The sequence below is a fragment of the Dreissena polymorpha genome, chromosome 13, assembly GCF_020536995.1.
Source record: "Dreissena polymorpha isolate Duluth1 chromosome 13, UMN_Dpol_1.0, whole genome shotgun sequence".
Lineage (NCBI taxonomy): Eukaryota > Metazoa > Mollusca > Bivalvia > Myida > Dreissenidae > Dreissena > Dreissena polymorpha.
The window spans coordinates 72,385,862-72,408,361 of NC_068367.1; the positions used below are offsets into that span (position 1 = coordinate 72,385,862).

General features: G+C 34.7%; 3 protein-coding genes across 3 annotated transcripts; 1 reads left to right on the top strand and 2 right to left on the bottom strand.

Moving 5' to 3' along the window:
* The first annotated feature begins 194 nt into the window (after positions 1–194).
* Positions 195–1,130, top strand: LOC127856106 (carboxypeptidase inhibitor SmCI-like). Its single transcript, XM_052392094.1, has 2 exons — positions 195–264; positions 708–1,130. The coding sequence occupies exons 1-2, from the start codon at positions 195–197 to the stop codon at positions 1,031–1,033; spliced, it is 396 nt and encodes a 131-aa protein (XP_052248054.1). The 3' UTR covers positions 1,034–1,130.
* Positions 1,131–9,695: 8,565 nt separating this feature from the next.
* On the bottom strand, positions 9,696–17,924 carry LOC127854763 (uncharacterized). Its single transcript, XM_052389818.1, has 15 exons — positions 17,816–17,924; positions 17,433–17,516; positions 16,703–17,077; positions 16,386–16,468; positions 15,982–16,045; positions 15,588–15,770; positions 14,991–15,241; positions 14,464–14,788; positions 14,170–14,325; positions 13,568–13,739; positions 13,275–13,462; positions 12,792–13,161; positions 12,473–12,620; positions 10,591–10,875; positions 9,696–10,446 (listed from the first exon to the last, which is right to left on the bottom strand). The coding sequence occupies exons 2-15, from the start codon at positions 17,436–17,438 to the stop codon at positions 10,068–10,070; spliced, it is 2,985 nt and encodes a 994-aa protein (XP_052245778.1). The 5' UTR covers positions 17,439–17,516; positions 17,816–17,924; the 3' UTR covers positions 9,696–10,067.
* A 1,771-nt stretch (positions 17,925–19,695) lies between these two features.
* On the bottom strand, positions 19,696–21,767 carry LOC127854764 (multiple epidermal growth factor-like domains protein 10). The gene is made up of 6 exons (XM_052389819.1): positions 21,698–21,767; positions 21,350–21,484; positions 20,993–21,118; positions 20,614–20,745; positions 20,201–20,335; positions 19,696–19,829 (listed from the first exon to the last, which is right to left on the bottom strand). The coding sequence occupies exons 1-6, from the start codon at positions 21,765–21,767 to the stop codon at positions 19,696–19,698; spliced, it is 732 nt and encodes a 243-aa protein (XP_052245779.1).
* Positions 21,768–22,500: the final 733 nt, after the last annotated feature.

A 22,500-nucleotide genomic window follows, 5' to 3' on the forward strand; every position in this document is an offset into this window, starting at 1 on the left:
GTTCTTTAAATACTAAATTTTGTTCTGCTCATTTATATCATGCGTCTGATCAATGAAATAATTAAGTTTCAGTCAGTTTAATAAAAAAATTGCTTCAAAAGCATACAATAAAAATGAATTGTTATACGGTTTACAGTGCCTTTTGTTTAAATTTAAGATATTTTGTTTTAAAATTGAGACTTTTTGTAGGAGCCATGTCTTTAACAGTATCCGTGTTTCTTCTTTGCGTCTGCATTGCGTCCAATGTAATGGCAAATGTGAAAGGTAATTTAGTTTTACGTAACGTGTACATTGTTTGGTCATAATCATAGATGTTATTGAAGCAACGCGTTACTCTGACATTATACTTGTTGACGTTTTGTGTGTACAAATACCATAAATATCACCAATATTATTGTGCTTTGTTGCTTTTCATGTTTTGCATTGTTTGGTGAGACCATTCACGTGAAGCTGGTCTCTTTAAATATTATTGTTATGTCATATGTTTTTACCCTTTATTTCTTCATAAGTCTTCAATGCAAATAGAAAAGTTCAGCTATGTAGAAAATTACACAGACTTGGATGAAATAAGACAGAGAATATAAAGATCAGATATTACTCTTTCGTTAACCCGGAAACAGTTTTAAATAATGCTTAAGTCGAAACTGCTAATGCAGACGACTGAAGAAGTACAATGTCTGATCAATGGCCTAAAATATACGTTCCAGTTTGCAGTCTGAAGCCGGACAGCGGAAACTGTTTTGCCGCATTCCGGAACTGGTACCATGTGAAAGGCGTGTGCAAGGAATTCATCTACGGCGGCTGCGGAGGGAACCGGAACAACTTTCAGACGCGGGAGGAATGCGAGCGGAAGTGCGTAGTCTGCAATCTGCCCTCAGAAACCGGGCCTTGCCGTATGCGTTTAGAACGATGGTTCTACGACAACGGGGTCTGTAAGAAGTTTGTTTACGGCGGGTGTGCTGGCAACGACAACAGGTTTGAGACGCTAAATGCTTGCCAGCGTGCATGCACGATCGAACGACGATATCCGTAGTTGATTATACTTATGGAAACACCATGAATACGACCGTGTGAACTTAGACAGTGACTATACAAATACCTTATGTTTTGTTATTGCACAAGCAGGCGATAATAACAAGTCATGTATGATATCATGATGTATGTTTATAAATACAATAAATCTTCTTTTCCTCATGATATAGAATTTGCTTTATTAGCGTGCTTTGTATTGCGTGTAACACAGAAATGTCTGTATAAAACACGAGATTGTTGTGACTAGCATTTTAAATTTAAATTATTTGTGAAGCGAGACCACTTGCGATTAATGTCAATTAAGCGAGCTAACTCCTATCCTCTTAAATACACATGATATACAAAGTTTGCGTGTGTTTATAATGCGCATGTGTGTTCGTAGTTGTCGCGTTATGCTAATAATATGTCCTAATTAAATATGTATGGTTATCAAGTACAACATTTTTTCTAACATAAACATGGCACGTGATTCTTTATCACACACTCTTTAATTACAATGTACATAAAAGAGCTATACAATAAATAAATAAATTAGTGACTGTGTCAGAATGAATGGAAGGCAAACAGAAGATATGGAGCGAGCGAATACATACAATAAATGTTATCCTACAGCTAAATGATTTTATAGAACACAATACGACCCATACAGAAAAGATAAGGTTTTCTCCACAGATCTTTAGATAGGGTTTATCCCACAGATATTTTTAGAACATGTACACAGGGGCTACTTTTTTGGCCTTTCGCCCTGATTGCGTCATTAATGTTATTGGGTACGCAGTCGTTTAACGAGTTAACGAATGTGTGCATTTACGATTGATTATTTAGAGGAAATTTATTTAGCCGGGCCGGGCAGTGATAATCTGATAATCAGCCCGCAGGGAGCATAACAACCCGAGGGTCGTTTGCGATAATCACTGCCCGGCCCGGCTCAGCCGTGTATTAACGTCTATAATATATATCTTACTTTTATACTAAATTATAGATGAGCACAGGTTTAGAGTCAAACTTTTTTGGTCATTCACTAAAATTTATGAGGAACCAGCTTTCCGTACTTTTATTTTCATTCAATTGATTACGCCATTTATGACGTATTTCATGTGACGTAATTTGAATGACGAAACTAGCTAGACGCTTTGGATTTAAGACAACTAGATCTATTCGAACTTGGAGGGGTTTTATTTAACAGTTAAATAATTTTAAGCATCAAACGATTCCAAAATAATATGAATGTAAATAACAGTGTTGGGATATAAAACTGGAATGAAACTGGTGAGACTGCATTTTAGATTTCGTTAAAATGTCGAATTTACTCGAATAACGCGATATTTTATTAAACAATTGATGGATTGAATTTAAGAAAGTGTTAGTGAATTGTTCTTTACCTTTTCGAAGGAAATCGGTGTTGAATTAAAAGGGTAATTTCTTTGATGTATAAGTCGTTTCTTTGTCAGTCGATCAAAGAATGTCTATTCACTAAGAATTGACTGCTTATATCCAGTGCTTTATTATGGATAAGATGGATGGTGACGAAGAAATGTGTCCACAATTTTAACTCGTCGTGGAAGCAAATTTAACTTTACGAAAATAAACATGGTTATTAACTTTCTACACAACTTCGGTGAGTAGAACAATAACCAGTTGATGTTTTACTTTTGTATGGCAGTAAGTAAACAGTGTGAAAAAAGAAGAGTTGTTTATGGACTAAAATTAACAATATCGGTGGGGATAAATGCTGAATCATGCTTCACGTAGTCGTAGGTGTCTTAATATTTGGAAAATTTCATAATGGCAGCCATATTTGTGTTTTGGTACAGTGGTGAAACAAGAAATTTAAGTTTGAACACAACCGTCTGTATTTTACTTGAGTGTGTAACATTTGGAACGCTGTTTAAATTGAATCGAGACGTATAGCGATATTTTGCCTCGTTACCCTTCTTTTGCGCGGAATTCTAACGGACTATTTCGAGTTCCGTAAACGGGAATGATCACAATAAATATTACTACGCAATGTTAGATTCAGTAAATTTAATGTGTTTTTCTTTTATTTTTACAACTAAAGACTACTATTTTGATTGCATCAGGAATAGATTATAAGATTCAATATAAACAATATTGTAGGATCAATAGAAAACTATGTAAGTGTGATTGTGTACTTAAATTAATCCCACTCGTCTCAGAAAGGCTTACAAGGGTCGGCAAGCCTCGCCATGTAAACCTTTCTTCATTACTGGGATAAATGAAAGTTCACAATCACACTAACATAGTATTCTCTATTTTTACTCACTTGCGTTCAACCATCGTAGTATAAACGTCATCTTTTCAATAAAGTAAGTGAGACCCATTTAATACTGTGTCATTGGTCGCTCTGTTAATTGCTAGTAAATGTTCTGACGCGATAAAAAGTAACAAAATGGATACATGGTAACGAATAAAAGCGCTGAACACATTTTATTCGCCAACCATACTCCGAAACGTAGTAATCTAATACAAAGTTCAATTTATAATAGGACTAACTTTAACAAGGCGGTACTCGGGTTCTTCTTGTGCTGTTTATTGGTTATTTATACAACGATAGCTTGTTTATAGAAAGATCAACGAGTAACATCAACGATTTTAATAGTGTATTGATAATTATTTTATTTTAATATCAGTATGTCCTTCACTTTGCGTTCGATTCCTGTGCCCTTGGGTTTAAGGTATCATAACCGTGGTACCACACCCCATGTAGACGAGTGATTACTAGTTGTGAACACACAATTTGCCAATAAAGAACTTCCACATTTGCTACATACTACGAAATGAGACGTCGGCGGGTTTTTAAACAGTACTGCGAACAACTCAAGTCGTAAACGTGTGAAGTATTTACAGTGTAAATGTTTCATACACGATTGTGTTTTTTTCTTTCACGATGTCCGTCTTGCTGATCAATAGTCACTATCTTTGCCCAAGATTTTCATACCATCACATTTCATATTAAGTGCCTACAATTTGTTTTCAGCCATTAAAATAAGTCGACTTTATATTGACAAGAGGCGGATTTAAAGAGTTCGGGGGGGGGTGTCGGAGAGGTACTCGTTATCTTGACCCCTACACATATATTCGAAATTCTAAATCTGTATGTTTTAATCTCACAATAGCGACGTAAAAATCGCTACATATTTCGTGGTATTCATACACACTTATTGTTACAACCTTTGTATAACGTTACTCTGGTGTTTTCGTCGACATGTTATCTTTAAAGATAATTCAAAGTTGCTACCGATACCTTTATCCCAACATAACAGACATCCATTGTTTATTGGTTATTGCAAAAATACTATCCCTCTAACTTTATTCCCATCCTTAAAAACAATGTCGAGGTGGTGTATATGTAGAGAAAAAATGCGGCGTCCTCCTATCTATAAGCCCTCACATTTTCTCCTAGTTTGAATCAGGTAACGAACTCGGTTGTAGTTTAATAACGGTAGGCTTTCGATGGAATCGAGCTAAACTTAACATAATTAAACGAATACGACGTTTTCAACTTGTATTCGTATAATACCGATATATTTGTGAAAGATTAATTAAGGTTCATGGGGGGGATAAAATTCATTAAAACTTCGTTTTGGTTTTTCTTCATTGAATGTGGTACAATATGGTCAAACTATATATCATTTTAAAGCTAAAGACGGATAGAATAACATAAACACATTTTTGACAGTCAATATTTGTGTGCTTTATTCATATTTTGGTTTAAAACCAATACATTTTTACACTAATTTACAAAATATCAATCTAAAGTTAGGAAGGATATGCACTACCTTAAGTTGAATAAATACAAAGCTATATACATATACAAGGTCAAGTTAGCAACATTTCACAGAAAATTATTGTCATAAAACAACAAATGAGTTTTTATTCAACTGCCTTTTTTGGATAAATATCCTAAACAAAGTTCTAAAGATAACTTAAACGTAACTACTTTTTAAAAATCCAGGTATGGTGGATAATAAGAGTCACAATTCTATTTCAAAGGCTTAACAATTTTGTTATTTACCTCTCAACCAAATTGCAAATTTTAAACCATCTCAAATCGAAATAGATTGCAGACGACATATAAAATTGTAAAGGAATATAAAGAAATTGGCAAAACGGTTGATTCTATATTTCGATTCCTTCTACCCATTTTGAAAGCGTGGCCATCGCTGTGATCCGTAGAAAAACGTGCAAAACAAATCGGTCGAAACCACGTGCAGTGGTGAGAAAACCGGGTATGTGTATACACATACCTTAGAAAACACATACTTAGTTTGACAGTTGGGTGGCAACTAGGAAAACAACTGTTAACATTAATCAGCAAGAGATCGCACTAAATAATAGAAATGACCACGTAGAGATATCATCACTTACCTTATTACAAACATTTTCCAGCTGAAAATTGTCCCCCACACGTCTTTTTTAGTTTATTTGTATTGTTTTTCTGGAGCCGAAGTGCATCTCACAGAATATCCATCCATCTTCCGTTGTTTTCACTTTCGTTATTAAAAACTCCATTTAAAAGAATTATTTCTACTTTAAGATTGTTAAAGCGATGTATTATTATATATTATCGATAGAATAGTATACCGTGATGAATTGAACGGAGTTACGTATCGATCTTTCTATCAGTCTGTAAGCGTACTATTTTATGCGCAATAATATATGTCGTGTGATTCGACAACGATTGTAAACATTGGTGAAATGCTTCTTACATAGTTATTCTTTTGAGTGTTTATGAGGTCTGATCGTGCAGTTTGCAAACATCAACGGAAAGATTACAATCCAATTCATTTGTCATCGTCAACCGCTTGGAATGTCATTTAGGCGATGAGTGAGTTTTTAACATGTTTCTTTCTATTTTATTAATTTAAAAATGGCTGCCCCCATGGTGATGAAATGACATGTGTTCGAGTTTTGATATTTCTAGATATGTAAACTTTTTTTACTATTTAAGCGTAACTTGCCCTCGTCAATGTCGATAGTATTCACTAGTTATATAATTTTCCGCCGAAATACGTGGAATAAACAAGATTCAGATTTTTGAAAATAATGTATATTTTAGTGTTAAAATCGCTTTGTATTTTGATTGATTTTGTGGATGGTATGATACGTTGATGTACAAAATTGGTAGCAGTTTGAAGGAAAAACATCCTTTAAAGCATATATGTATACATTTTCCATGTGGCACTCTTCCTTTAGTCAAATTTGAGTTCAATGCTAGGGGTCCCACATTTTTCAAAATGAAGCCTCTACATGAACCTTAACTTATAATCGAAAGCTTCGATGGAAAATATTGTATTAAGGCTGTTATTTTGCTCTTATAAAAATAAATATAAACACATTTTTAAATTTCCAGTGAGGTTATTCCTATTATAATTTGTATTGAACTCATAGTAGCGGTTAACTTCCCTATCGATTTGTTGGCCATTTAACAGTGATACCGGACTGTTCAGATTATGCCTTCACAAAGTCAAAAATGGGGCAAAATGCGGAAATTCACCCAATTATTTCGTTCCAAGTTCGAACTATCCACGAGTGACCAAATCAACTCAATACACACACACACACACACACACACACACACACACACACACACACACACACACACACACACACACACACACACACACACACACACACACACACACACACACACACACACACACACACACACACACACACACACACACACACACACACACACACACACACACACACACACACACACACACACACACACACACACACACACACACACACACATACACACACACACACACACACACACACACACACACACACACATATATATATATATTTATTTACGAAAGATGTCACACCTATGATAAAAGATGTACTAAATATACACCTATGATAAAAGATGTACTAAATGTACACATTTTACTTTATTACTAAACCTGTCACACCTATGCTAACATATGCAATTAGTGTAAAGATAATATCTTAAACTGTTCGTGACATAATCATAACGAGTAATCCTAATAATGTTTTTTTTTTATCGTTGCATATTTTGGTGCAATATGCTGACATTGGCACTGAAACTAAAACAGTGGTAGGTTTTTTCTCCATGGCAATTACACGCGACAATCTCGATATTATAACTGTGTTTATAACAACAACAACAACACGTTTTAATAAATAGCTGTGATGAGCATAGGACATACTATTATAATTACTCATTCGTGTCCAAATTTAGGTGCCTCGAAACCAACACATAACATGCCATTGCGTATTGGAAATGGTGTCCGCCTTACGACCGGGAGGTCACGGGTTCGATCCCATCTGTGGAAGCGTTCTTAAGATCTCCCCCAAGGATACCACGTACTGGTTCAAGTCCCAAGAAAACGGACTCGAGAGCGTTTCAAATATGCGTAGGCATTTTTGTGATAGAGCTCAAGTAAATAGGTTTAAACTAGCACATAACATATTTCAACTAGCCGATACCCACTGAGATTAATGTAGCTTCGCGCGAAATAAGCATTGAGAATTCGTTAAGGGCTTTTTGTCTTTACATAAGCAAAGCATAAAATATGCAGATGAAAAATCGAGTAACACTTTTTCCTGTTAAAAAGATGTCTAAATTAAGAATATTATTTGACGTCAACGAAAGCCAGTTGGTTACATTTCGAATTAAGTCTGTATACATACTCTATTTAGTCTGTGTACAATAGACTTAGGCCTTTACCTTTGCTTCATGCAGATTCATTCATACGATATCATAAGTCAAAATGTAAACCTATTAAATTTTCATGTTTGAAATGAGAACAGTAAGAAAGAATTGGAAGATGAATCAATTAATTAATAAATTAATTTGTCAAACAATCATCTACGTAGATAGCCATTCACTCAACCTTTAGTTTACATTTGTGCAGCTTAAACAGAAATACGAGCATGAATATCTGTATTTAGCATATGCGGTTTGCCTTTCTTTGTTTTTATTATTACCTAATTTTTTCGAACTCAACAGTATCGCACCATTAACAACATTTTTACGAAGATAAACGTATGCAGTCGGATGCAGTATACGACAACTCTAATCGTATATGTTAGGTATTTATTTCTGATTACTTAAAAAGCGCAAGAAAAAAACAACAAGTAGCAGCAACCTTTAAAAACATAGATGTTAGTAAGCAAATCTGCTACATACATTATGTAGGCGTTCTTTGAATACCGAAGCGTTATAAACATAAAGTGAATACGTGTGCGAGATATCCGGATATGTAAGTTTCATAACCCAAACTGTTTTAACAACGGATCAAAAGTCAAATTCAAAAAACAAAAACACAAAAGGAACAACACAAGACATATAAAACACAGGAGTCAAATAAAAACAAAAATAAACCATAAACCAAAAAGTTCAGTAATAATACTGTGAAACCATTTATTTTCGACAGCACAAAATTTCGTCATTTTTATAAAAATGACGATTTCGTCAGCACTTAAATTGACCGATTTCTGATTTTGAATTTTTTTAAAATGCGTCCGTCAATATCAGATTTGTATGTAATACATATTCGCGATCAATCGCAGTTGCGAAAAATCGTGGTACGAATGCGGGAACACACTTGAGAATCACTGCAAGAGGTGGGCCTGTTTGTCACATGCCAATTAACTAGTCTTTTGTTATCAAGAGACAGTAATGGACCCTCTTAATGTATGCAATTCACACGTTCATTGTTATGATTAGCGGACAAGTGGGATCGAATAACCGTTAATGAGTGTTTGTAACAACGAAGCCAATTGCCAATTAGTCTTATTCTATCAAATAGCAAATCAAACTAGTCACTTATGTTTATTTTCTTGGGTATGTGTTCTAGTTGGTATGATTTTTATTAAAATGCTGTCAATACCGTTTAAAAACTGTTTGTGTTATACGAAAGAGGTTCCAGATTGTTAAGTTTTTTTTTCAAATAAAATGCTTTTTTATTCTGATATCAACATTTAAATTATAAACTCTACGTGTGTGTTTGTTCTTAAAAAGTAAACTACCGGTATATAAATCAATAATGTCAATAATTTAAAAATAAATACATTGATACATATAAAATAGTAATAAGTGTGGTTAAACGCAAACAATCAAACAACAAATAGCAATTAAAATATTCTTTATTAATTTGTGATAAATACGCATGTTGATCACACATCGTCATCTTTTCATTTGGTTTTAAATTATTGTCTTTCATCGGCATTTACTGCGTGATGGCTAATATGCAACACTCCTGAAAATCACAATGCACCTAATGGGTAATGAAGTTATAAACACTTAGCGCTAATTCATTACCATTCTACATAAACGAAGTCAACGAATTCGATACAGATGTACTGCACATGCGTTTTAAAGAAGTGTAACGTGTCAGTTAAGTACCTTGTGTAATCAACATCCCTTTGTGTCAAAACCGGATTAATCTTGATTACGAAACAGCAGTGAATGTGTGCATGGATTATGTTGGAATTTAATGCCTAATGTCTACAGTAAAGTTTAAAAATATTGTTCAACTTAGTGTTTGTTTTTGTTCAAACATAGAGCATGATTGTTCGTTAGGATCTTAAATTCGCCGATCGGTCGACTGACGAAATTTATGAAAATTAATGCCTGACGATTAATAATGGTTTCACAGTATAACAAATACAAAATGTCACACTTAACGTACATGCCTACGTATACGAGAATAAAACCTGTTTAGATATAGGTGTTAAGTTAGACGATAATTTATGCAACAAAAACACACAAAACTAACGAAAAAGTAATTAAATGTATAGTTCTTAAACATGAAATGATTTCTTGAGTGTTATTTTATCGAATACAATAAATAGTTATATATTTTAGACTATATAATTGCAATATAAAACACGTAGTGTTTTCCATTACTATTCATGGAACAAAATTTATTTAATACATGTGTTACATGTCTGCAAAATAAAACCTCATTTAGAATAAAATTAGTGTGCGCGTGGTGTCTGCAGTTGGTCATAGCTTATATGTATTGTTTGTACTTCTATTGTAATAAGTCATCCATCTGAATCATGGCGTTCGACCAAGCGGTCCCTGGTCGTACATTCACGGTAATCGTTTCAGCTGTGTCTGACCTGTGCATCGTGGGGTTTGACAGGGCAGATACTGGTCGTTCAATCACGGTATTCGTTTCAGCTGTGTCTGACCTGTTCATCGTGGGGTTCGAAAGGGCAGATACTGGTCGTTCAATCACGGCAATTGTTTCAGCTGTGTCTGACCTGTGCATCGTGGGGTTCAACAGGGCTGATACTGGTCGTTCAATCACGGTAATCGTTTCAGCTGTGTCTGACCTGTGCATCGTGGGGTTCGACAGGGCAGATACTGGTCGTTCAATCACGGTATTCGTTTCAGCTGTGTCTGACCTGTTCATCGTTGTATTCGAAAGGGCAGATACTGGTCGTTCAATCACGGTTATTGTTTCAGCTGTGTCTGACCTGTGCATCGTTGGGTTCAACAGGGCTGATACTGGTCGTTCAATCACGGTAATCGTTTCAGCTGTGTCTGACCTGTGCATCGTAGGGTTCGACAGGGCTGATACTGGTCGTTCAATCACGGTATTCGTTTCAGCTGTGTTAGACATGTGCATCATGGAGTTCGAAAGGGCAGATACTGGTCGTTCAGGTACTGGGTCGTAGACATTGAAGCGCACGATAGGATTGCTCTCCTTCTGTCCCGGCAATCCAAATACGAATCCATCGTCATCAACAAATTTTGTTGTAAAAATACCAGGGTCTATACGCAGCGGAAACATCTTGTTGGAAGCAGAATAATCATAAAGGCCGACACCAATCCTGTTGGAAAAGATCATTCCGTGTTACTCTTATACAATAAGTTACGTAATCCATAAATAACATGGTTATATGTAGTACTTGGCTCGACAGATTATCACATGCAACCTATTGCATGGAGTTCGATATTAAGAAGATTAACTCCAGCTGCTGGAGCACTATTGCATTCTAATTATAAACAATTAGTTGGTCATTTATTTTGGTAATCAAAGTGACCGATTGACAAAACAATACGAAACAGCACAAAACAAAACAACATACACACGTATAAGAATAAAGCTGGGGTCACCGCCTTGGAACGGTCAATGAAAAGCAATGTTTGTATAACACAATCATATGTTCACGTTATTAAGCTGAATTATTTAATCATTTCTTAAAGACTTCAGAAGAACGATTAGACAAAAGAAGCACTAATATTGTTTCATTGAATATGTTTAATATCAATATATTTCATTTTATTCTTCAAGTTGTTTTTACAATTGCGATTATGGTCGCAAAATGATTCATATCAGGATATAATCAAAATAAATATTACTGTGTTTAAATGAATTTATGTATTATCTAAAATTCATGTTTGGTTTGCAGGAAGCAAATTGACATAAAAACAATGTGCTGTTATATAAATGATATTATTTGTACAATTTTAAGACATTCACTATTTAAATTAGAAAAAAAGGCTAATTTTAAAAGGAAACTAAACTATTTGCAAAATCTGGTATACCACTATAAGCTCTAAGAATTGTGTGAGCACAATGAATGGACTTGGTAAATTGTAATTTGCTAAGCACATTTTCCATCTAGAGTGTGCTCAATATGCAAACACAAAAACATACAATCCTAAACATTCCTAATAGCAAACAAAAACAAATAAAGTGTATTGTCAGTCCTGGGTGAATGACACAGTATTTATATAATATGCAGCTTGTAAACATGTTATTAATTGATAAATTGATCGATTTTGCGATTCAACAAACATTTTAATAGTGTATGTTAAGCGAGTTATATTATAATGACAGTCGTGAAATGTTTTGACAAACATTTTAGATTCTTAACACAAGTAATAATGTGACAAACACAATCATGAATGCAATAAAATTATCTAAACGATACTTGATTATATAATGCCGGCATAATCTAGGTTCATAGTTATCACTTTAAAATGGTTTGATCTAATTTAATATGAACAATCGAGTTTGTTTAAAACACGTATGGTTAATCTATAGATCTAAGCGTTATGATTAATTATTATGCCGCCGACCTTTGTAAACGGATGAACTGTGAAAAGATGCTAATTTGATGCAGTACCAAAACTGATGAGTTTATTATTAAACTTTAAACACAACATACAATATATGTCTTAAGTATAAAACGAACGACGATATAAGAGTATGTAATGTGCACGATAAAATGAAATTTAAAGCTGTACATTTATTTACAGCAGTGAATTAATTTTCAAATAATATTTACAAAACAATTGAAGAGACATTTTTTATTCTGAAGTAAAACACTAGCCTTTAAAACACAAATTTCGATAAGATCATATATTTCGAATGTTGTATTTTGAATCTAAAATGCACACAAATACATGTAATTGTAATACCTTGATTGGACGGCAGTGTGTTTCTTTTGCTTCTTCACAACCAGAACACAAACCAGTATTACTCCAACGAGCACCAATACTCCGGCCGGAATACCAATGGCGATGCCTGTCATGCTTGGTTTCTTTTCTTTACTGCCTCCATTGCATGCTTGCGAATATAAGAACTTACAATTTGTATAATGGAAAATATTATACGCGTAGTTATGTCTAAAACGGTTGTGTAAGCATATTGATGCAGCTGGTGTGTAAGCATAATCCCAAAGTTTTCTTATTACAATGAAGTTACACCCTAACTGGCAAATAATAAATTCATTCTTACCGTTTGTCCACTCAAATGTAGAGAACGAAGGCTTGCATTCCATACATAAATCATCTCCAGGCGTTCCTTCACCAACACATCTGCCCTCAATATAACAGTAACCCGGTTTCAAAATCATGACTGTGTTTCCAGTAGAATCTTCAAAAAAGTCTTGACAGGTGCCATCCAAAACAACAACTTTAGACGGACTGCAAAAGTTCACTGCATCATTACTAACGGAAATATGATACATGGTTGCCAGGATTGTTTTTGTCGACCTCTTTCGACGTTGCTTGACATCCTGCACTGGTGCGCATACTTCGTTAATGTCGTTGAATACGCATGAAAGGTTTAACGCCTGTGACATTATGAAGACATTATTTTCATTTGTCTGAAAATACATCAACATTGATATAAAATATTACGTTGCAAGTAAAAACACTTACATTTTAAATGTTACAAACTCTACTGTCAAATTTGAGAACATATATGTATATAACATGCCTCATATATGATCACGTTGCAAGTAGCGTTCTCGACAAAGCCGTCGCCAACTATTGGGATGCAGTCACAAAGATCTCCTTTTCCTATATCACAGGTCCCATTGTTGCCAAGTTCTTGCAGCTGAGGTGGTGTTGAGAGCTGAATAAAGCAGAGGTCCGTCCCATAACCTTCAAAGCAGTGGCATTCACCTGAAAAATAATAGTTTAAAATGTAATAATTTTATTATGTTTTTTATGTATATTATAACCAATACATTAAGGTTGCAATTAAGTTTTTTGAAAATAGACTTAAACCTTCCACGCAATGTCCGTTACTGCTACAATTAGACGGACAAGAGCTATCCTTCACGATTGAGACTATTTCTGGAAACACTTCAGCAATAGTCTCATTTTTCTGAATTTTCATTTGTATTGCCTGAGTCTGTGCATCGCAATGAGCAGTTACCCACTGTGAATTTCCTGTCATCTAAAAAAATTCATTAAACGATATTTAAGACTATTTACAAAGTAAAGACGAGGTTTGAAAAGTGCTTAAATGCTACAAACAAAACCCTTTGCAGTGTAATTTTAAAGATATTAAACAAAACACTTTTTGTCGTATTTTGTGTCCTTTATTATCGGAAATAATAACCCTTTTTAGCCACAATACTCAATACAAATAACAGGTAAGGTCGCCGTGGTGAAATGGATATGATGTCCGCCTAGCGACCGGAAAGTCACGGGTTCGATTTCGTGGAAGCGTTCTTTAGATCTCCCGCAAAGACACCAAGTACTGGTTCTAGGCCTAGAAAACGGACTCGAAAAAGTTTATATTAGCCTTAGGCTTTCGATGCAATCGAGCTAAAATACATAGGTTTATACTAAATTAAAGGTTATTTAAATATAAACTTCCGTACCACCATGTCAAATGCACAGTCTTCTAGGGTTTTATTAAGGTCCGTATCAATCTGATCCTTTGCAGCCTGAACACTCGCACAGTTTAGGAATGCTTCGTCACAATACGCACGTGCCTCTTCGGCGCTCATATTACCAGGAGCTGACGTAGACTCTCGCTATTAAATTGTTTAATAAAAACATTTGCATAACCTTGATTACAAATGGTTTGGAAGGTCCATTATGAAACTTGAATTAAAATTCCGAAAGAAAATTTACACCAAAACAAGTTAAATCTGAAGTAGAAACCATAATACCTTGTTGCGTATTTGAAGAACCTTATTTTTCCAGGAGTTTGTCATTGTATGGAGTCGCTGCTTCACATGATCTTCAACTCTGTGTTTCTTAAGTTTACTAACCGCACCTCTCTTATCTCTGGATACAAGAAGGGTACCAGTTATCAGTTTGCCACGTCTAAAAACTGGAGTTTTACAAGAATCGTCCTCGTGCTTGGAGCAGACGGACTGAAAGTTGTTTGCTGATAAACCAGGACAAATACAAAACGTTTGATCCCGATTCCAAGGCAACGTATTCTCGTAAACAGCCGGGTTAAGCAAGCTCTCTTTCCATTTGTGTGTAAGGCTTGAAACAGAAAGTATTCCATCACATGTACAAAGACGCTTGAAATATAAATCACTTCCCCTGAAGACAATAATAAATATATACTACACCGAATCGCGCATATGTTTACCTTAATGGTGACACAAATATACAATAGGACAAAAAAAACATTTCCCGCAAATTAAATATATGCGCATTTTAATAGTGTAACAAGGGAACTTACTCCCACGAGAAAGAGAATTCATCCGGGTACACAGCCCAATACCAGACCCTGTCAGAGTTATCAAAACTTGGTGTCCACAAAGTGCCACTGTCTCGCATAATAAAATCATCGTCTGGATTGCCGTTATAATTTCCACACAATCCTTCAACCTGATTGAAGTCATGTGGTGACGGATAGATGTCAACATTCATCACGTAGTTACCCCATGTCATCAAGTATATGTTCACAGACATCCCGGTTGGGAGGATGATCTAGTATGGAAATATAATGATATATAATTCAGATTTGTTTATAAGTTATACAATTCACAAATACACATTGATAAATATAAGGCCAGGAACATATTATATCAACACAAAATGAAGAGCTTCCTAAGGTTCGGTCAACATACCTTTTAATATGCAGGTGCTGTCTTAAAAAAGGGTGCATGCCATTTAAATTACATTCTTAACATATGTAAAACGTGATATTAAACATGTACAAAGAATGAATAAATTGTTCTCAGAAACGAACGTGTACTACAGTATTACGTCACAAAGTCCTAAGCTAGGTCTGACCACGATTTCAGAACACTAGTATTTATCGCTTGACAGGCACCTTATATTCCGAAGAACTTTCCCGGTACACTTTCAGTGCTTCATCCTTATTGGATAGATACTTTGTTAGGTGTCCGCTGCAATGGTTTATGGTGAATATATCACCGCCAGCTTTAACGTTTACGGCGCAAGCACATGTTGGTATTAGACCCCAAGTGGAACAAGGCTGAGTTATCATGTCGACCTTGAAATATTTTTGTCAGTGGGTTTATGTTATCATTACACATTTTTAGAAGAAAAATGCAAACATAAATAGCATTGTTTAACCATTCTGTTTATTGTATGCATTAGGCAAATGTTTATTGTTTTATTTTTCTGTAAATTCGACAAGTGACTACTAATGAATTGATAAAGTGAAACACATATATTATGCATATTAACGTAAAATATCTTACTTCAATGGGGTATTTCTTGTGACGGACAAGGATGAATTCGCCGGAATTTTGGTTTTCGTACGAGCTGAACAAAACATTTAAATATATGGTAAAATATTAGAGACTACGAATGTACATAAACCAAGATTAATTAAGTAATGCAAATAGACTCTCAATTGGTTCTTAAAATATGATATCTAAAGTATATGAATCTAAATATTGTAATGAGCGCTTGATCCATTGAAGAAAGCTTTTATGATTCTTCTTCTAGTGATTATTTCATGCTCATCACACCTTTCTTGTCTTAATTGGTTGAAATTTATAAGCCTGGAAGAAACAAGTTTAAAAACCTACACCACCAAAAGACTAACTTACGAAGAATCTTCAGTAGCTAACAAGATATATACGAACAAACATATACATACCGTCCGTCAAAAGTTCCCATATGCGGATCAACATGAGAATAACAAGGGCTGTTATGAATCGAATTGCCATCAGTTACATGTACCTACAAACAACGTACTTATAAAACATAAAATACCTTCACATGCATTAAACATACATATCGGACGTTTCCTCGTGTTATAGTTGCAAGTGTCGATCATGCTGGCATTATTCTAGTAAGAACTCATAAACAGTCGTATTAATAAGCAAACAAAATACATGTTTCGTTATTCTCGCGAAATTAACATTCAAAGCAAAAACATTTTTATTTAATTTAAAAAATAGTGTAAGGATTTACTTCAATTGTGGTTGCAAACCCTTGCCATAGCTTCTTTTGATTATCATCCGAGTATGTTTGAAGTGTTAATTGAAAATCTCTTGTTAAGTCATATTTGTTATTGTTTTTTGCGACAATTGTTATAGTTGTTTCATGTTTCGTTAAGACAAACGTTTCCATGTCATTTTTGGTTGATCCTGTTATTCTGCCTCCGCAGGTATCGCTATGCAACACTGCTATGGTCGAACCCATGCAATCGTAGGAATCCGACTGGTCATGTACAAGGTACTGAAGTCGACAATTTCCAGAGTGTGTACCACAACCAAACGGAACGTAGAGTGTTACAGTAAATGACGCACTTTGTCCTCGCGGAAATGTAAGGGATGTAGCTGAAATCTGCAATCATTAAATATACTATTGTACATTTAAATGTGTTATCAGTGACATCATTTTCGAAAAAACAAGTACAAACTAGTTTTATGTCTGAAACAATTTCCAGTAAAACATGCAATCTTATGAACACAGATGATGTATGTTCGACTAAATGAAAGATCATTCCCGCGCAACAATTTCACTATTTGTTTCGGGTAGGTTTTAAATGTACCATTCTACGACAACTTCAGGTTTGTTCAATAACTCATTGCAAACCTAGGATACATTGTAAACATTAGGAACATTTCTCATTTATACAGCTGATACATACTAACACGAATTATGAGGGCTCGCAATCGATCAAACGAAATATACTCACTGTCATTGGTGTAAATTCGTTGCTTTCTACTGTCTTTAATTCAAATGCACCACTATCGTTGTAGGCTATTACTCGACAATGCAACTGGAAGTATTGATCACGTATTAAACACAAATACAATAATTGCAATAAAATATTGCACGCAAAATGAGATCAATAATTTAACGTGCAATCATCTAATTTTATGACATGTACGATGAGAATAAATTGAAACATGCCTTACAAATATTAAAATACCCTTAAAACACTACATTATTATATCATTAGTTGAAGATAAAACATCAGTTTTAAACTCTCACGAAATATTACTTTTCATGGGTACACTTATTGTTATCAAACATTCTTAAGTCTCTATGATAGGTCAAATACACATGTGTATTTACCTTTGAGTCAAACTGAAATACCGTAGCGTTTAACTCGTAGAGTTTGACGTCATTTAATACTGACGCTTCTGATGCTTTGGACGAGTCTACTATATCGGTAGAATAAATCTCTTCGCCTTGCACATACCTTTTCAGTTTAAGTAAACATATTTGATTTAATAATGTAAAGCAAAGTTGTGTTGTTTGGGGTTATCAAATAGGTTTAATAACGTTTATATACGTCGAATTTCACTTACATTTATCATACAATAATATTCTTCAAAGTCAATCTAAGGGAACACTTAATGAATACAAAAATGTGTCTGCATACCATTTGATCTTGTAATAGAAACCATGATCTATACTGTAGTCACATCGGAAAATCGCAAAGTGTTCGTTATGTTCAATATACTGAGCAACGAAAATGCCAACTCTGTTAAGATATAGTACTCCTGGTTCTGAAAAAAAGTTTCAACGACAACAAAGTACTTTTACAATTACAGTTTACCCATTAACATTCCTAAAGCAATACAAATACAATTTAAATGACATTGAACAGGAGACACAAAACGTACTCTTTAGTGTACACTTAGCATTGTTCATATTATACTTTTCGCCACAAACGCAAACTCTTGGTTTGGCAATATCACAAATCGCACCCTTGACCAGCCCACATTCGGCATCGGTGAGACAAGAACTCCCGAGTCCTGTTGTAATCGAATAAACAATACATATTTAATAGAACTCCAAACATATCTAAATTTACAAAGCGCATACATTAACCGGAGTAAGGCATACATGCATTTTGTTGTGTTCAGCTGTTAACTCGTTGCAAACAGCATTGTAATATGCAATCTATTTCAGCTAACGCATATTTGTTACTCGTTATTTGTTTATAGACATTTCATTTCCATATAATTTTTTGATAAATATAACAAAAAAATTCCTATATGGAATAAGAGAACGAAGTAAGAACGTGAATGGAACCTTTGTAAACAAAATCAAATAAAGAGAGAAGCGTTACCTTTGTTTTCACACAAGCCATTTATTCTGTTAAGCTCTGATGTTACCGAGCACGTGCATGCTTTATTGATGCATTTCACATTTGCTATTCCACCACAACCAAGGTCGTCAGTGCAGCCTGAGTCAAAATACACGTACAGAAAATTAATAAATGACGTTGGTTATATAATGTGGTAAATATTAAATGCTCACTATTAATGTCTAGTAATTTAAAACGTAAATAGTAGTACATGTTTTATGCATACTTCACGCAGTAAAAGAAAAGAAAATTTAGCTGCTCTGAACGATTTAAATAGTGTACCTACGTTTTTGTACACACGCGTCATTTGAAGCTCTATGTGTGCTTGCACAAGAACACGTTTTCGTAACAACGTCACAAAACACTTCACCGAGAATGTGTTGGCAATTATTTGAGCCCGGTTTGCAATCATCCCCGGGCACTGTGTAATCAATTTATACTTTCGTCAAAGATAATTATGCAATTTTAAAAGCTCAATTCCTAGCATTCAATTACGATCATTAGACAGTTATTGCTTTTTTTACAATGTGTTTACACTTTTAATAACACGAATAATACGATACAATAACCATAAGGCTATAACGCAATATTTGAATTTGAGTGTCTACCTCTAGGAACGCAGGCGTTTCCTTCAACCTTTCTGGTGTCGTCACAAACGCAGATGTTCCTTTCTGAGTCACATTTTGCATTTTTCACAAAGGCACAGGCTTCGTCAACATAGCACGTGTCTCCGATACCTATAACAGTGGTAATCAAACCATTATTATGCATCGTATGAACATAGTAGTGTTTAATTTTAAATAATCGAGGTTGCCCCCACAACAGATTGACAGCAACTCGTGAATGGCATATCTACTAACTACATCATACCTCTGCTCTTGCATTCCCCCGTTGTTGTATCGAGTACCGCTGCGATTGAACACGTACATATTCCATTCCTGCATTCACCGTTTGAAATATGTTTGCAAGGTGAAGGATCGGAAAATGTACAAGCTAAAAAAATGAATAGCAATGACGAACGATAATTAAAAAATGCTATACAAACAAAAACACATAGAATGATAGTATGCTATTATAACCTCTCTGAAGTGCATGCATAGTGAATGTAACCAGTTGAAACTTGGAATTCCTTGATCAAAACGAAACAATATATACCTAGGTGACTTTCGTTTGCTATGTGTTGTTAGTTAAACTGATTAATGTTTATTATACATATGTAGTTTTACGATTCATGTCTTGCTCCTTAACCACCATTACAGAAAGATTGTTTTCGCTGAGTTCTTGGTCCTCTTTGAGCTTTTATATTGTTTTAAATGTGTCCGTTGTAATAAGTAAAGTGCATGCATATATTTATATTTCCTTACATATCGTAGAACATTTCCCTCCAACCACTTTACGTGTATCGTAGCATCTGCATTGTTTTGTCTTTAGGCTGCAGGTAGCGTCACCTTGAATGTTGTCACAGTCGTCACCACCTGGTGTGCATGAGTCCCCTGGACCTGAAACCGCCCCATGAATTATAATGTTATATACGGCACACATAACAAAACACAAGCTTGTATCAGTTTTGTTGCTACAGCTATAAACCTAATGTCGTATGGTACACATCTTAACAGGTACCCATTGCACGACACATCGTGGTGATGATTCAGTACTTTTACAGGTGTTTATTAATCATCAATGATCACTTGGTACGACCTAATCATTTACACGTGTTCATATTGCAATCAAAGGTTACCGAAGATAGACGACATGTATTAATACAGCAATGTCATACCTTTAGGTGCACATTTGCCCTTACTAAATGTAAACTGCCTATCACATGCGCATGTGTTGGTTCTTTGGTCATCGCATAATGCACCGCTGACATGTTTGCAATCGTCTTCAGTCGTGCAATTACTACCGATTCCTGAAATGCATATCTTTTATGCATAATTGCTATTTTAATTGGGTTATTTGTATAAATCCAGAAAAACACCAATGCATCAAAAAGATAACACGCAATGTATTGGCTGATTTGGCAAATGCCAAAAAGACATACAAAACCGGAAAATATATGCAGCAGTGTGAACATATCGCTATATTTAAACAAATGCCTATAAATAAATGATTAAATCATTAAATAATACATAAATATATAGATGCAAGATACATACTCTTCATGTCGCATTTCCCTTGTGTCGTATTCAGTTCTGCATTATTTGCACAGGAGCAAACATTGGCATGGCATTCCGCAAGAGAAATGGATGAACATTTTTCTGTTCCTTCCGTCGTTGTACATCCTGAATGATATCGAAAATAGTTTGAGTAGGTACAAGATATTGGCAAACCTCTTCATGGTATTACATAATTATTTAATAACACGAGTATTATGTGTTTAATATAACCATTCAGCAATGTTTGGTAAGTAATATGAAGATTTTTTACAAAGGCAATTTAATTTATTTTTTAGCAATATCAAATTATGACTATATTAACACTTAAAATTTCATTATGTGATGTTATTAACCTACCTATTTGCGAGCAGACACCGTTTGTTTCTTCAAAGGTGTCAGCGCATGCGCATTTCTTTGTCTTAGCGTTGCAGTAGGCCACTCCTGGTACACTGTCACAGTGCCTTTCACCGTGAATGCAGTAGTCACCGGGAACTTATAATTGAATAGCAAATATTTGTGCATGTAACATTTTAACTTATAAACATGAACTGCATTATGCAAATACATAAACAAATAATTATTTAACAGACGACCAAAATAAACGCGATATTTGGTATTATCACAGCACTGTGTAAAACATTATGATATTGCCTATTCAATGAGGCAGCTACAAGTAGCGATTGTGTCCTTGTATAAAATGCATACGCCGGCTGTTGTTCATGCATTCCTGAGCATAGGCAATAGTGTCAGAGCGTGCGAATTTCTTCCTTATCATTGTAGCAAACATATACACAAATTATGTGTAAACTTGTATAGATCATCACTTGCTATGTCGTTTTTATCTAAAAGGACGCTTAAATAGGTAATTGAGGACAGCATTTTGACATTGGTGGCGTGTCACTCTATTTGAAGGTCCAAATATTTATCATCGAAAACAAAACTCAATACATTAAGAAAATGAAATTTAGTGATAATCTATTTAATTTGGAACTATGTTGCGTTTAAAAAATAAAGTCCTCGACGTGGATGTCCGAAACTAAACTGTGCAAAAAAAATAAGGACACAAAAATGAACAGCGACAAGGCGATAACAAAGACGATAACAAAGGCAAAAATCGAACAGGACAACGAACAAGACAACTATAAATAAAGTAAAATAAGAGTAGGCAAAGCGCTGTCAAGCATAATTGAACTAGAGACCAGTGTGTCAGAAGAAGCGTCGCCAACTACAACCATTGAAAACAACAAACGAAGAAAGCAAAGAACATTGATGATGCATTTATATATTTTTGAATTGACGCTACAAATATTGTTTTTATTATGATTATAATTGATATTAATAGTATGTGTATACAGTATTACCATAAGTATTTATTTAATTCATGATACATTGATATACGAAATTTTACCACGTTGTTCAAGGTCTGATTCAAAATTCAGATTTAAAATGTTTTACCAAGGGTCAAAGGAAACACAATACTGTCTTGCATATACGGGTGAGCTACGCTT